This window comes from Ziziphus jujuba, chromosome 2 (genome assembly GCF_031755915.1).
Source record: "Ziziphus jujuba cultivar Dongzao chromosome 2, ASM3175591v1".
NCBI lineage: Eukaryota > Viridiplantae > Streptophyta > Magnoliopsida > Rosales > Rhamnaceae > Ziziphus > Ziziphus jujuba.
In genome coordinates this window covers 22,497,258-22,510,873 of record NC_083380.1, presented here as the reverse complement: position 1 = coordinate 22,510,873, position 13,616 = coordinate 22,497,258, and the positions used below count along the sequence as shown (strand labels likewise).

The following is a 13,616-nucleotide window of genomic DNA, read 5'->3' as shown; positions in this document are numbered from 1 at the left end:
TTCAAAATCACATAAAATTAATTAGTAAAAAAATTATCAAAATATGTCCCAAGTGTTGGTGGGGGGGGGGGGGGGGGGGGGGGGGGGGGGAGTGCATGCATACTTTTATTCAACATTTATATTAAAGTTTCTTTTGTTGCTAACTTTTTTATCTATATATAAAACTTCAAATTAATTTTGGTGCCTAGGATCTTGTCTCTTAGAAGATTAATTTATTATGGGGAAAAAAAAAATTGGATTTGATTTTAGATCTTTGACTAAATATTCTAATGCTTTTTATGTAAAAAGAGATAAAGGGCCATAAAAGAAAGAACCAAAGAAAAACAGTTTACCTTCTGATCAGACATGATAGAATCACCATCATTTCTGCACCTTTCTACTGTTCTTGTATCTTCAACATAATGAAGCTGTTCTTCACAAAAACCAAAGAGAGGAAAGAAAAAGGAAATGCAAATTACTCATTAATTTTGTGTCTTTCTCGTACTTTTATTTTTATTCTCTCTTTCCCCGTTTCCTTTATTTTTTTTTTATTTTTATTTTTTTTTTGGTTAAAAAAATAAAAAACCTGTAATCCCTTCTCACTAACCTTCCGATTCACAGGCCTCGAACTTCTCGTTCTGCAATCTATGCAACTTGATGCTTCTGATTTATTATAACCATCCTTCACAACGTCGAAATCTCCGTCCTCCTTAAAGCAGAAGACAATATAGTCTTCCTCTGCAAAATGTGGCCAGCTTGGTTCCTCAATATGACTTCTTTCAAGTGGTTGCACAGTAGTTGTGTCTTTGACTTCACGAGTTGAACCAAGCTCTAGCTGTCCTTCTCTGCTGCATTTCTTCTGCGGCGTTGAAATTTTTTTTTTAGCTTTATTGCTTCTTGAATTGCAGTTTGTGTCCAAATCCATGTTTCTGATTTGCAACTGGGGTGTTGAAGTACTGCGATGTCTATCTTGTTCATCGTCTGCCGATTAAAATATATAATATATATATATACATACCCCCAAAAAAAAAAAAAAAAAAAAAAGTTTGGTAAGAAACCCATCAATTAATACTGATTTATATATGATTTGAGAGTTTTGCATTGGATAGGTTACCTATAGAAAACCTGCTGCAAGCCGAGAAACTCGAAGCCCAGTCTCTGACTCGCCATCTTACAAGCCTTGTGATTGTACAGGGTGTGCACATGTTGTAACTATATATATATATATATATATATATATGTATATATATATTTTTTTCTACTAAACAATCTCTTAGAAGGGAAGAGAAATAGTGTTGGGATAGAGTAATGAGAGGGAAAGAACCATTTGAATTCGAAAAAGGGAATGCAATAACCAAGGAGTTACAGTGCATGCCCATAATGAGTAATGGGTCAGTTATGGTTCTAAATGGCAAAAGGGAGAGAAATTTGTGGACGTATAATTAGCAACTGTCCTTAATTATTGCAAATAAAACACGTTTTCATTTCTTTTAGTAAAATACTGATTTTTTTTCTTATTATATTATGAAATTAATTAAGGTGGAACCACCTAATTGTTTTTTTTTTTTTTTTTTAATTCTTCATTGGAAGTTTCAAAAAAAAAAAAATTCTTCATTGGAAAAATTTTAAATTTGGAATGGAGAATGCACTACCTTAACACAATATTAGTATTTTATTTATTTATTTATTTTTTGAGAAACACGAGATGAGTATTTAATCAGTTTTGACCAAAATAAAACCAAAATTATACCACCCGTCAAATTGCACAGGGGAAAAAAAAAAAAAAAAAAAGATTAGCCAAAGAGAAACAGTTTTGATGAACCGATCAGAGTGAATTTGTTATCAATATCAGCATTGGCCGTCACACCACCACAGCCCTCACGCACTTGCAACAAACCAAAAAAATCTTGAATAATATATTTTTTTGGAGGTGTTTACTCATATATTTTCGAACAAGTTTAAGAATATTTAATCGTATGTTTCTAAACATTTTTGAAATTATTTAATCATATATTTTCAAATATTTTTGAAGAATATGTCTTTTAGGGTTGTTTAATTGTAAACTTCAAACAATTTTGAAGTTATTCAACCAAGTACTTCGGAACATCTTCAAAATTATTCAATCGTCTACTTTTGAATGTCTTTGAATATATATATATATATATATATTTTTAACAAATTACATATTTTACAAACTACACAAAAATCCCCTTATTCCCAAAACTATTTAATCATATACTTTCAAATATTTTGAAGAATATATCTTTTAGGGTTATTTAATTGTAAACTTCTAATAACTTTGAAGGTATTCAACCTAGTACTTTTGAACATCTTCAAAGTTATTCAATCGCCTACTTTTGAAGGTCTTTGAAGATATATATATATATATATATATATTAACAAATCATGACCTATTTTACAAACTACCAAAAAATCCCATTGTCCCTATGATTCGAACCCACACTCTCATAGGCATAGATAAGAGTGCTCAACCATTGAAGCTATCATCTTCATCGTCTTTAAAGATATTTTGGTTGCACATATAAATCAAATTAATGAATATCTTTAATAGTAATTTTAGATGAAGATATAAATGTAAATTTATAATGAAATTACATATAATTCGTTTCATAATGCAATTAGAACTTTCATTTTTTTTTTTTGTAATTTGATTTAAAAAAAAAAAAAAGACACAAGATAAGTAAGGCTGAAGCTATCATACCTTATGCTATCGAGTCTCTGGTTGCTATTTATGTGGCACATAGTTTGAACAGATATTTAGTATATGTGGCATAGTTGTTTGCTTAGTATATTCAACCCAAAATTTGCTTTCCAATGATTTTATGATGAGTATATATATATAATTTTTCCTAAGAAAATAATAACAGCTGATAATGATTTATCTATCAATTTTTTCTTTTAAAAAATATTTTAATAATGATTGTTCTGGTGAATCATACTGTTTAACAGATCTTCTAAAATTACTCCTTGATGGGCCTGATAAAATTTCACACGATATGATAATACGATACGAACCCACACCATAATTTACGGATTTGAGTTGATGATATCGTGTCGGATCTGTATCAGTGTCACTCAATAAGACTTAATAAATTAATAAATTTTAATGGGTGAAACATGATAAACCCATTAGATCCATTAAAGAATGATATTTTTGTAATCACACAAGTTTTATAATATTAAAATTACTTAATTTATTGTTAAACATGCATTAATTTGTTCTATTTTAATTTAAATTTTAAAAAATATTAAAACAAACAAGAATCTTTGTAAGGTTTTTTCAAAAAAAATATTATTTTATTATTTGAAAACTAAGTAAAATTTGAAATTTTCAAATTCACATTTATTCTTAATGGGTTAATGGATTGGATGACGGGTTACATGATAATTTATCAAATGGGTTCAAGTTTATCTATTTTCATATGAAAGCTTAACGTTAATGGATCGGATGACGGGTTACACGATAATTTATCAAATGGGTTCGAGTTTTTCTATTTTCATATGAAAGCTTAACAGGTCGTGTTTAGATTAACTAAATGGGTTCGATAATTCCCATGGAGATTATGTGTAATAAGCAAGTTGATGAATTTGAATTCGTTCAAGAGCCATATAATGATGACAAAGGATTTGAGGAACATGAAGAGGTGTCTATAAGGAGTGAAATGCAACAAGAATCTTCAATTTTGGATAAGTTTAATGAGGTACACACACATAACCAAGATTGCCCACCAAAAGAAGTTTCCTAACTCACTATCACTAGTTCATGGGAATTTTCTAATTTTCCTTCAAATTCATTGCAAAAAAGGGCTTAAGGATCATGAAGAGGATAAGTCAAGGAATCAATCAAGCCAAAATTTGGCCAAATCTGATGAGGATAAAGCTATGGCCGCACTTCAAGAAGATTGCTTACCAATAGAGACTAAATCTCAAATTTTCAAGCCAAATATTGAATTTTCAAAAGCCCAAGATGTATATCCATGCTCCAAAAATGCAATTGAGGTTGAATGCATCCCAAAAGGAGACAAACAAAGCATTTTTGGACCTAAAAGAATCCAATTTACCGAAAAGAAAGTTCAATTCATGCTTTTAGTTCAAATTGAGACTTATATAGGACAAGGAGTTAAAAGTTTGCCAAGGCCACAAGATTATCATCATGCACAATTTCCATATCATAAGCTTGGACAATATTATGAGGATGACATCATTTATATATTTAATCCAGGTTGAACATCAAAAGGATGAAGTCAAGCTAATGACTTTAAACAAGCGCTCTTGGGAGGCAACCCAAGTTTCTTTCTTTACCAGGCAACCCAAGTTTCTTTCTTTACCTTATATTTATCTATTTATTTTAGTTGTTTCTAGTTGTTTTCTTGTTTTTAGGTTGTTTTGATGTGTTTTGTTTGAGTTTTTGCAAGGTTTTAAGATGTTTAGGTGTAAAAGAGCAAAAGACGAATGTTGAGAATTTCAAGTCTAAAGTTAGGTTTTTGGAGTATAACCACCTTGAATATGCATTGGAGTACATCAAATTGTATGGATACATGCCCTTCTTTTTGGCCGCATGGTGTGTAGGAAAAATGCACCATGTAGGTTTTTCTCAAGTTTCACATTACGAGGAACGTTCCATGTCTTCAAAGGGGAGTATTCTTTACCTTTTATTTACTTTTGCTTTATTTTATGTTTTTCAAAATGAGGACATTGTTCATTTTAAGTTTGGGGGTGAAAATCATGCTTTGCATCTTTTAAATCTTGTCCCTTTAAGTGTTTTTATTAGTTTTCAAACATGTTAGTTTTAGTTTTTATTTTCCTTCATTATTTAAAAAAAAAAAATTGTTTTTGTGGTGTTTTCTTAAGTACTTTAATGAGCCAATGATAAGACTATGATTGAAAATAAATTGGTTTTTAGATGGTGGATTTGTTTTTGTGTATGCCTAAATGCTTGAATTTATATTCACATATTGTTACTTTCAATAAATTTTGAGCACATAATCAATAATGCATAATTTAGATGGTGTTTTAAAGAAGGTTTGCATGAATTAGAGTACTTTATTATTAATTGAACTTTAGAACTTGCTTGATTATTGCTTGAGGCGAAATCCTAGGTGAATGCATTACTAAGAATATGATTTAGGCCATCTTTGTTTAAGTTTGAGCCTTTCAAGCCAACCTAATACATTATCTTCCACTAGTACCTTATTTGAGACTTTAGGATGCATAAAGATGTATTAGAGCCTTTTCTTCATTAAAGCACATTTACTTACCCTTTTTGAGCCTTAAATTTCTTTTTCCTATCTTGAACATACTACAAAGAGAGCTTTAATTGAATTGATATGAATATATGCTTGTGAGCTTGTTTGAGTGTTGAAAAAGAAAAAAAGGAAAAAAAGGAAGAAAAAAAAAATAAAGTTTGGAGGTTAAGTATTTGGTGAATTTGGCTCTACTATGTATTTTTGTGTAAATTGGAGATTTGAATGTGCAATAAGAAGAAAAATAAGTTTGGGGGTTTAGTGGAAAAGAAAGAAAAAAAAAATAAAGAAAGAATATGTGTGATTTGAAGAATGTATGCACGATAAAAAGGAGAAAAAGGATATTGAAATTGAAGTTAAAATAAGAAAAGAAGTTCTAATAAAGAAACAAATTTTACAAGTAATTTATTCATTGATATTTAATTTTAGCTTTCTTTCTTTGATTTATTATATCCTATCCTTTTCTTTCTTTAGCCTTATCCATTAGCCTTAACAATCGAAATCATAAAGTCCTAATGATTTAAGGTGATGCGTTAACCTACATTAGTGGAGAGTGATAATTAAGTCAAGCATATGGTAGTTCATACGTTATTATCAATCTCTAATTCTTGTAAATTTATTCAAGCATATGATAATTAAGTGTATAAATTGATTTCCACACACACACATTGGAAGTATCATATATGTTGGATAGAATATAAGGCATTGAGTTACGTAATTACTTTGAAACCATTTGAAAAGTCATATGTTATACAATCTTTGAGGCACCTCATTAAAGTATCTTATGTTCTTTAAATAACATTTCATTTTCTTATTCTTTTTCTTTGCTAGGGACTAGCAAATCTTAAGTTTGGGGGTATTTGTTAGGTCTAAAATATTGATGATTTTATGCCATATTTATAGCTTAATATTTGTTAGTTTGTGTTAATTTGTTATGGAAAGATACTTAATTATGTATTTTTCTTAATCTAGGTAAAAGAGGAAGAATTTTAAGAAAACAACCATAAAAATGAATTCCTTGGGTCGAATTATGGTGGGAAGCAAGATTTGAGCTCGAACAGACTAAACATTTAAAAAGATTCCAAAAAGATACCTTAAAGATTCCATAAAGATTCTATCGGGAACTTCATGGTGGAAGTGGATGCCATATGAATCATCACGATCTGGGGATTTCAAATGTCTCGTTATTTTTGGATTTTGAGGTGCGAGCAAAGAATTATCATCATTTAAAATTTGAAATTTATAAAAAGGAATATTCTAGTTAAATCTCCACCATTGATCAAAATAGGGAATCACGGCAATTTGAGGGCCAAGATAAAAACAAGTGGCAATAATTGGTTAATTTATCATTAATGAGGCACATGTCATGTCACATGCTTCATTAAGGGTAAATTAGACTAATTAATTATTTTTTTAGGAGGAATTAGATAAAAGGAAAGTAGTAGAGAGCAAGTAATATCCAGTTTCCTTTTTACACATAAAATTCGTCCAACCCTCTTCATCGCCTAAAAAAGGTATCTTCCAAAACTCCCACATTGAAAATAAGGAGAGAAAAAAATTCCCAAGGTCCTATATATATAGCCCCCACCACATTGAATGAAGATATATAAGTTTAGAGAGTTATTTAAGAGCTTTTAGGACGCTTAAATAGAAACAAACCAAATTTTGGGAGTTTCTAAGATTCTCTTAAGGGTTCTAGGGTTTTAAAGTTTTAGAGTTTTAGAAGATCAATTGGAGAGCTTGGAGGAGGCAAAGAGACGTGGGCTTGCTTGGAGAAGAAGGCTACGACTTTGAGAGCTCTTGGAGGAGAATTTCTTCAATAGTTTTTATTCTCTTTTCCTTTCTCTTTAATTGTGCGCCAAAAACTTGATGTGTAAAATCAACTCGCAAGTGCACGAATCGTTTTTAAGTAATAAAGTGGAAAAATAGGGTTGTCGTACCCAAGAGATTAAGAATTAAGTACCAAAGATAATAGGTTTTGGTAATATTTGAACTAAAATTTAAGATGGCAATTGAAAACTAAATAAACTAAATTAAACAAAAGCAATCAATAAAAATAGATCAATTTCAAGTAAGAGAGAGTTAAATTAATAATTATTAATACTAGGGCATTTGATTTCACCACTAACTATTCCAATTTAATTACTTAAATATGTGAATTTAATTAACTAGTAATTTTGTTAACCATACTTAATCACAAAATTAATCAAAAGTAGTTTCCACTCACAATTGATAATATTCACATAACCTAATTTATTCCTTCTGGCCTATAAATTAAATCATGCAAATTCATCAAGCATAGATTAAGTAAATAATATGGCATGAGACATAACTATTTTCCAATCAATTATGCATTCATGTAAATCATTGGAGATCCATAATATTATCCTTTTCCAAGCTCAAATATTATTAAAATCATTCATTCCTTCCGGCCTATGAAAGCATTAAGTATACCAATGATTTATTAACAAAACATATTACTAATTAAATAAAACTCAACATATATTAAAATAATTAAACCTTCATAGTTAGGGCTACATCATAGCCCTAGCTATGAAAATTAGTTCATGGTAAAAATAATTTCAACATCCATAATTATTAAAAATAATTAGATTCACAATTAAAGAGAAAGGAAAAAAGAATAAAAACTATTGAAGAAATTCTCCTCCAAGAGCTCTCAAAGTCGTAGCCTTCTTCTCCAAGCAAGCCCACGTCTCTTTGCCTCCTCCAAGCTCTCCAATTGATCTTCTAAAACTCTAAAATTTTAAAACCCTAGAACCCTTAAGAGAATCTTAGAAACTCCCAAAATTTGGTTTGTTTCTATTTAACCCTCCTAAAAGCTCTTAAATAACTCTCTAAACTTGTATATCTTCCTTCAATGTGGTGGGGGCTATATATATAGGATCTTGGGAATCTTTTTCTCTCTTTATTTTGAATGTGGGAGTCTTGGAAGATACCTTTTTTAGGCCATGAAGAGGGTTGAACGAATTTCATGTGTAAAAAGGAAACTGGATATTACTTGCTCTCTACTACTTTCCTTTTATCTAATTCCTCCTAAAAAAATAGTTAATTAGTCTAATTTACCCTTAATGAAGCATGTGACATGACATGTGCCTCATTAATGATAAATTAACCAATTATTGCCACTTGTTTTTATCTTGGCCCTCAAATTGCCTTTATTCTCTCTTTTGATCAATGGTGGAGATTTAACTAGAATATTCCTTTTTATAAATTCCAAATTTTAAATGATGATAACTCTTTGCTCGCACCTCGAAATCCAAAAATAACGAGACATTTGAAATCCTCAGATCGTGATGATTCATATGACATCCACTTCCACCATGAAATTCCCGATAGAATCTTTATGGAATCTTTAAGGTATCTTTTTGGAATCTTTTTAATGCTTAGTCCGTTTGAGCTCAAATCTTGCTTCCCACCATAATTCGACCCAAGGAATCCATTTTTATGGTTGTTTTCTTAAAATTCTTCCTCTTTTACCTAGATTAAGAAAAATACATAATTAAGTATCTTTCCATAACAAATTAACACAAACTAACAAATATTAAGCTATAAATATGGCATAAAATCATCAATATTTTAGACCTAACAACTAAATTTCATATGAATATGACACGACATAACATGAACATGATTCAACATGATACGTTGATAGGTCTACTCCTTGATAGTGTATTTTATTTTTTCGCCAAAGTAGCTTTACAAAGTCAATTGACAATATCATTGAAATTTTTCTTTGTTAAATCTCTATTTGTATTTCTAATGTAGCAAATAAAAACATAAAGCAATTAGAAAAAAACATTTTAACTTTTGATATTCGTCAATAGAGACGTAGCTAGGAATTGATGTTCGGGTGGGCTAATTATTATTATTTTTATTTAAAAAAAAAAATCATCACCTTTGAGCTTGTAGGTTCGAATCAAGTTCCTTCCATACAGTTTTAAAAATATAATAATTCTAACTAAAAAGAAACGAAAAAAAAAAAATAATCGACGATAGAAAAACTTTTATTGTTTCAAATGTAAAAATATACTTACAGGGGAATGTAGTGAGTCATACCTCTCAACATGCATATAGTTATCACACTACGATAACTTAAAAATACATCATGTAAATACAATAACTATAACAAAACATTGTGATTTAAAATAATACTAATAACAAAATGCAAACTTAATATAAAAAAAGATTATTATATAGCACAACATAATGATTTCACATAAACATACTTATAAAATAAATTTCATTCTATAACAAATATTTAGTAGTATAAAAATTAACTAATCTCTTAATTTATTATTAGAGTAATCTCTAACGAAGTATAATAAAATATATAAAATAGCCAATAACAATGATACTTAAATCAACTTTCTCAATTTTGTACTCTTTATAATAATAAAAATCTAAACTAAGCCATTCAAATTAACCAAATATATCATTGAAATCATCTATTAAATATTCATTATTAGTAGTCAAAATATTATATCCAATCATTAGAATCATTAATATGAAACAAACTTGAATTAAGAAAAAGGAGATCGACATGAACACGCCCTAAACAATATTGGAGTTTGTACTTTACACCCCTAAACTTTTTTTCTAGCATTTTGCATTAAAAAATTTGCAAAAACCTTGCAACTGCTGGTCTACCTTGTATTTTCTATCAAATTTTTAATAGAATAAACACATGGATTTTACTATAAGGACAACTTAAGTCTTTTTACGTCGATCACTACTATCTCCCTAGAAAAAGGCACCATTCTAAAAGAAAGTTAAAATTAATTCCACTAAAATTCTACAAATATTTGTTTCAATCTCCCTCGAATTTGTTGCTCCATAATCGAAAATCATGTTGTTGTCTTCTTCAATGTCATCGTCATTATGGTTATCCATGGTTAGAATACCACGTCTCTACTCACCACCAAAACCTTTTTACCCTTGCCAAAGTCGAAGAATCTCTCTCCGTTGAAACACATCTCATTCTAATGAATCCCAACTAATAGTGTTATTGGGCAATAAATCAATTAACAAGTTTTAATCAAAATAGCACTACAAAACACTTGTTCTAAACGCATGCATATACCATATTTTATTAGATTATTTGGGACTGGATATAGTAACCGTAAGCATAGTCATTGAATCTTAATTACCAACATTCTTGCAAAACATAAGACAATAAATACAAAAATAGTATGTAATGGACACACTCCTCTAACCTTTCTTCCTCAGGATTTCACCAAAGCAAGCAACATAAATGCCTCTGGCCCTAATATCTCAATATTGTATCATGAATTATTACCTAATTTTTATAAACTTAAAATAATTAATAAATAATAATAGTAATAGTAATAATAATAATAATAATAATAAATAATATAGTATAGTAATATAGTAATAAGAAAACTGGAAATAATTCAACTCGGCTTTTAGAAAGAACAAGTTTTTCAATCCAATGGACCAATTGAAGAATTACAGAGAGTGTGTACTCAAGGATCCTAGTGCAAAAGTCAGTAAATAAGCCAGTCCCATTACTATCACAAATAAGCTCTATAATTGAGTTATATGATTATAACTAGTCCATATAAAATATCTAGTAGTCTCCCACTTAAATTACATAATCATCACATATAACAACAAAATCACCTACTACAGAATCTTCGAAGATAAAAAATACCATTTCATCTAAATACATAGTATGTTGAATAAGGCACCACAATATACTAGACAAGATAGTAAAGATTCTCCTAATAAATCCCTTAAAACTTCATACCATTTCAACAAGCACTTTACATGCCATAAACTCCATCTGCGTAATAGAGATTTACCTACCACGTGCAATCCTATCCTATATGTACTCTAGTTTATTTGAAGTATCCCAATGGTGCAACACTATCGACTTGTTGTGAAAAAAGGAAGGAAATCATGTTGATTTCATTTTTTAAAGAAATAAATGGCTGAGCAATAGAAAGAAACATATTATATTTGATCTCGAAGTCCTCATATAGCACTTCTTCTAGTATTGGACCACCCAAGCAATGTATTTAAAATAAAAAATAAAACCCCCTCCTAGGATGTTCACATATTTAGCTTTATATGAAACACATGATAGCATTTCATTCAAGTACATTACATATCGATAGGATGCAACTACGTACTCAAACTAGATAGTTTGGACTCACCATAGCACCTGGAAAACAACATACACATATATACAGAGACTAAAATTCTACATTTCATAATAATGATCCACATGCATACATGTATTGCTCATGGGGAAAAATTCAATTATAAAAAACATAAAACATGGACATTATTGTAACTGCAAAAAACTCCCACCAAGCCATAGTAATCTCAATTACTCCATAATCTTATACATTGACACATACTGCTAAGTAAGTTTATAGACCAGCCTTTAATAATGGGTTTGCTACCATGTTGTATTAAACATATGCACAACAAAATGAGCCTCTCAACAGAATGATAAAACTACAAAACTACCACAAAACAACATTATTGTCCACATAAAAAAAGCGCACCCAAAAGCATATATCATAGTCTTAAAACAAGCCACATACTCTACCTCTGTAGTCAACAAAGTTGTAAGTATATGTCTAAAACTAATTCACAAAATAGCTCCTCCTGCCAAGATAAATAACATTCCCGATATTAAACTTTTAATCATTTGTATAGCCATCACAATAAACTCACAGGACCCCCTACATCTAAATAGTGGTGCATTAATCTAAAAATATATATGGCTATTCCATATTATACGTAACCAAGGTTACTCAAGTATTTATCAGAATACATACAAAACATAAACAATATCTAATAGTGGCCAATCTTGAGTACGCATCAAACTTCCAAATGCAAATGAATATAGGACTACTTTTACTTGTCCTTTTATGACTTTCATACTAGGAATACAAATTCATAGAGAACTTCTCACATTTAACCACTGATACCCTACTAAGAGAACTAATGTGCATATCAAATCTTTATGAGAAACCTATCAGTATAAGTTCTAACTATGGCTATACAATAATGGTTTTGTCCCAATTAATAGGTATCAACGGAAGTTGGCAGTATGTTTTCAATATACAATACCATAAATATAAAATTGCTTCCATGGACCCTTATATATATATGAATATCAATAACATTCTCTTTAAAACAATATTAGGTGATAATCTCATCAAAGTTGAGATACTACTGTCTAAAGGTCTATTTAAGACCATAAATATTCTTTTTAAGCTTGCAAACCAAATTTTCATTCCTCAGTACTTGGAAGCCAATAAGTAGGACCACATATATGTCCTCATACAAATCTCCTTCAAGTAATCCTGAGTTTCATCTGATGCAACTCCAAATTGTAGTGAGCCATAATTGCTTTAATGATTCTAAAAGAATCTTTTATGAATGATATAGGAGAGTACCTTGATTCATAGTTAATTCCCTCATTGACTAAACCCTTTGACAAATAGTCTAGCCTTCTACTTACCTCATTGACCGTTGAAAACTTTCTTAGACTTAAAAAAAAATTTACATCCAATAGGTTTGTTACCTTTCGGTAACTCAACCAAATCTCATCCATGTTTTGAAGTTATGGATGTTAAAGAATCATGGCACTATTAGCCATGAACAAAACCAAACCCGACAACAAGGTGGCTTGGTCGAGGGGTTACTATCTAAGCTTGTTTTTTGTATTTTGTTTGTATTTTGTTCTAACCAAATTTTTTGTAATCTAGGCTAGTTAAGTTGGTGCACAAAGACACCAAAATGTTTTAATTGATGTATATTAGCTAAATTAGGATTAAGGAAACTTAAGCACCTTGATGATATGGAAACAATTTGGTGACAAGGATGATGACTTGGATAGGTGCTTGTTGGCATGGAGCTAAACCATTTGGCCTACCTCTCCTTCAATACATGTGAAGACATGTGGCATCATATATGAGGATTACTTCAACATGAAGTACTTAATAAGGCAGCAACACTTATCAACATCTTATGAAGTATGTGATGAAGTTGCCTTTACACATGTGCTTACTTCATCATGAAGAACTTAAAAAATATTGGTGCATACGATTCTCCATGGTGTGCTTTCACACCACTTTTGTAAGCTATATATCTACCAACATTTTAATGAATGATTTGAATTGATTTTTTTAAAAAATACCTTAGTTTTCCATTTTGAAAACAAAAGAAACACCATAGGCCTTGCTGGAAAAGTTTTAAAAGCTTATTCAAAACCAAGCGAAGCATATCTCTTCCAAAATCAATTTCCAACCACCTCAAAACTTTGCTCTCTTTAGATAAACCTTGCCCAATCTTTCATGGATATCATATCATCTT

At 30.0% G+C, this 13,616-nt stretch overlaps 1 protein-coding gene across 1 annotated transcript; it reads right to left on the bottom strand.

The window, feature by feature from the left end:
• Positions 1-266: 266 nt before the first annotated feature.
• On the bottom strand, positions 267-904 carry LOC132800754 (protein BREAKING OF ASYMMETRY IN THE STOMATAL LINEAGE). Its single transcript, XM_060815014.1, has 3 exons — positions 566-904; positions 333-407; positions 267-272 (listed from the first exon to the last, which is right to left on the bottom strand). The coding sequence occupies exons 1-3, from the start codon at positions 902-904 to the stop codon at positions 267-269; spliced, it is 420 nt and encodes a 139-aa protein (XP_060670997.1).
• Between the last annotated feature and the right edge of the window lie 12,712 nt (positions 905-13,616).

Excerpts from the sequence above, each read along its gene's own strand:
- LOC132800754 (XM_060815014.1), bottom strand. The coding sequence starts at position 904 with ATGGATTTGGACACAAACTGCAATTCAAGAAGCAATAAAGCTAAAAAA. Across the intron at positions 408-565 it reads TTAGTGAGAAGGGATTACAG|CTTCATTATGTTGAAGATAC; the intron begins GTTTTTTATTTT and ends TGTGAAGAACAG.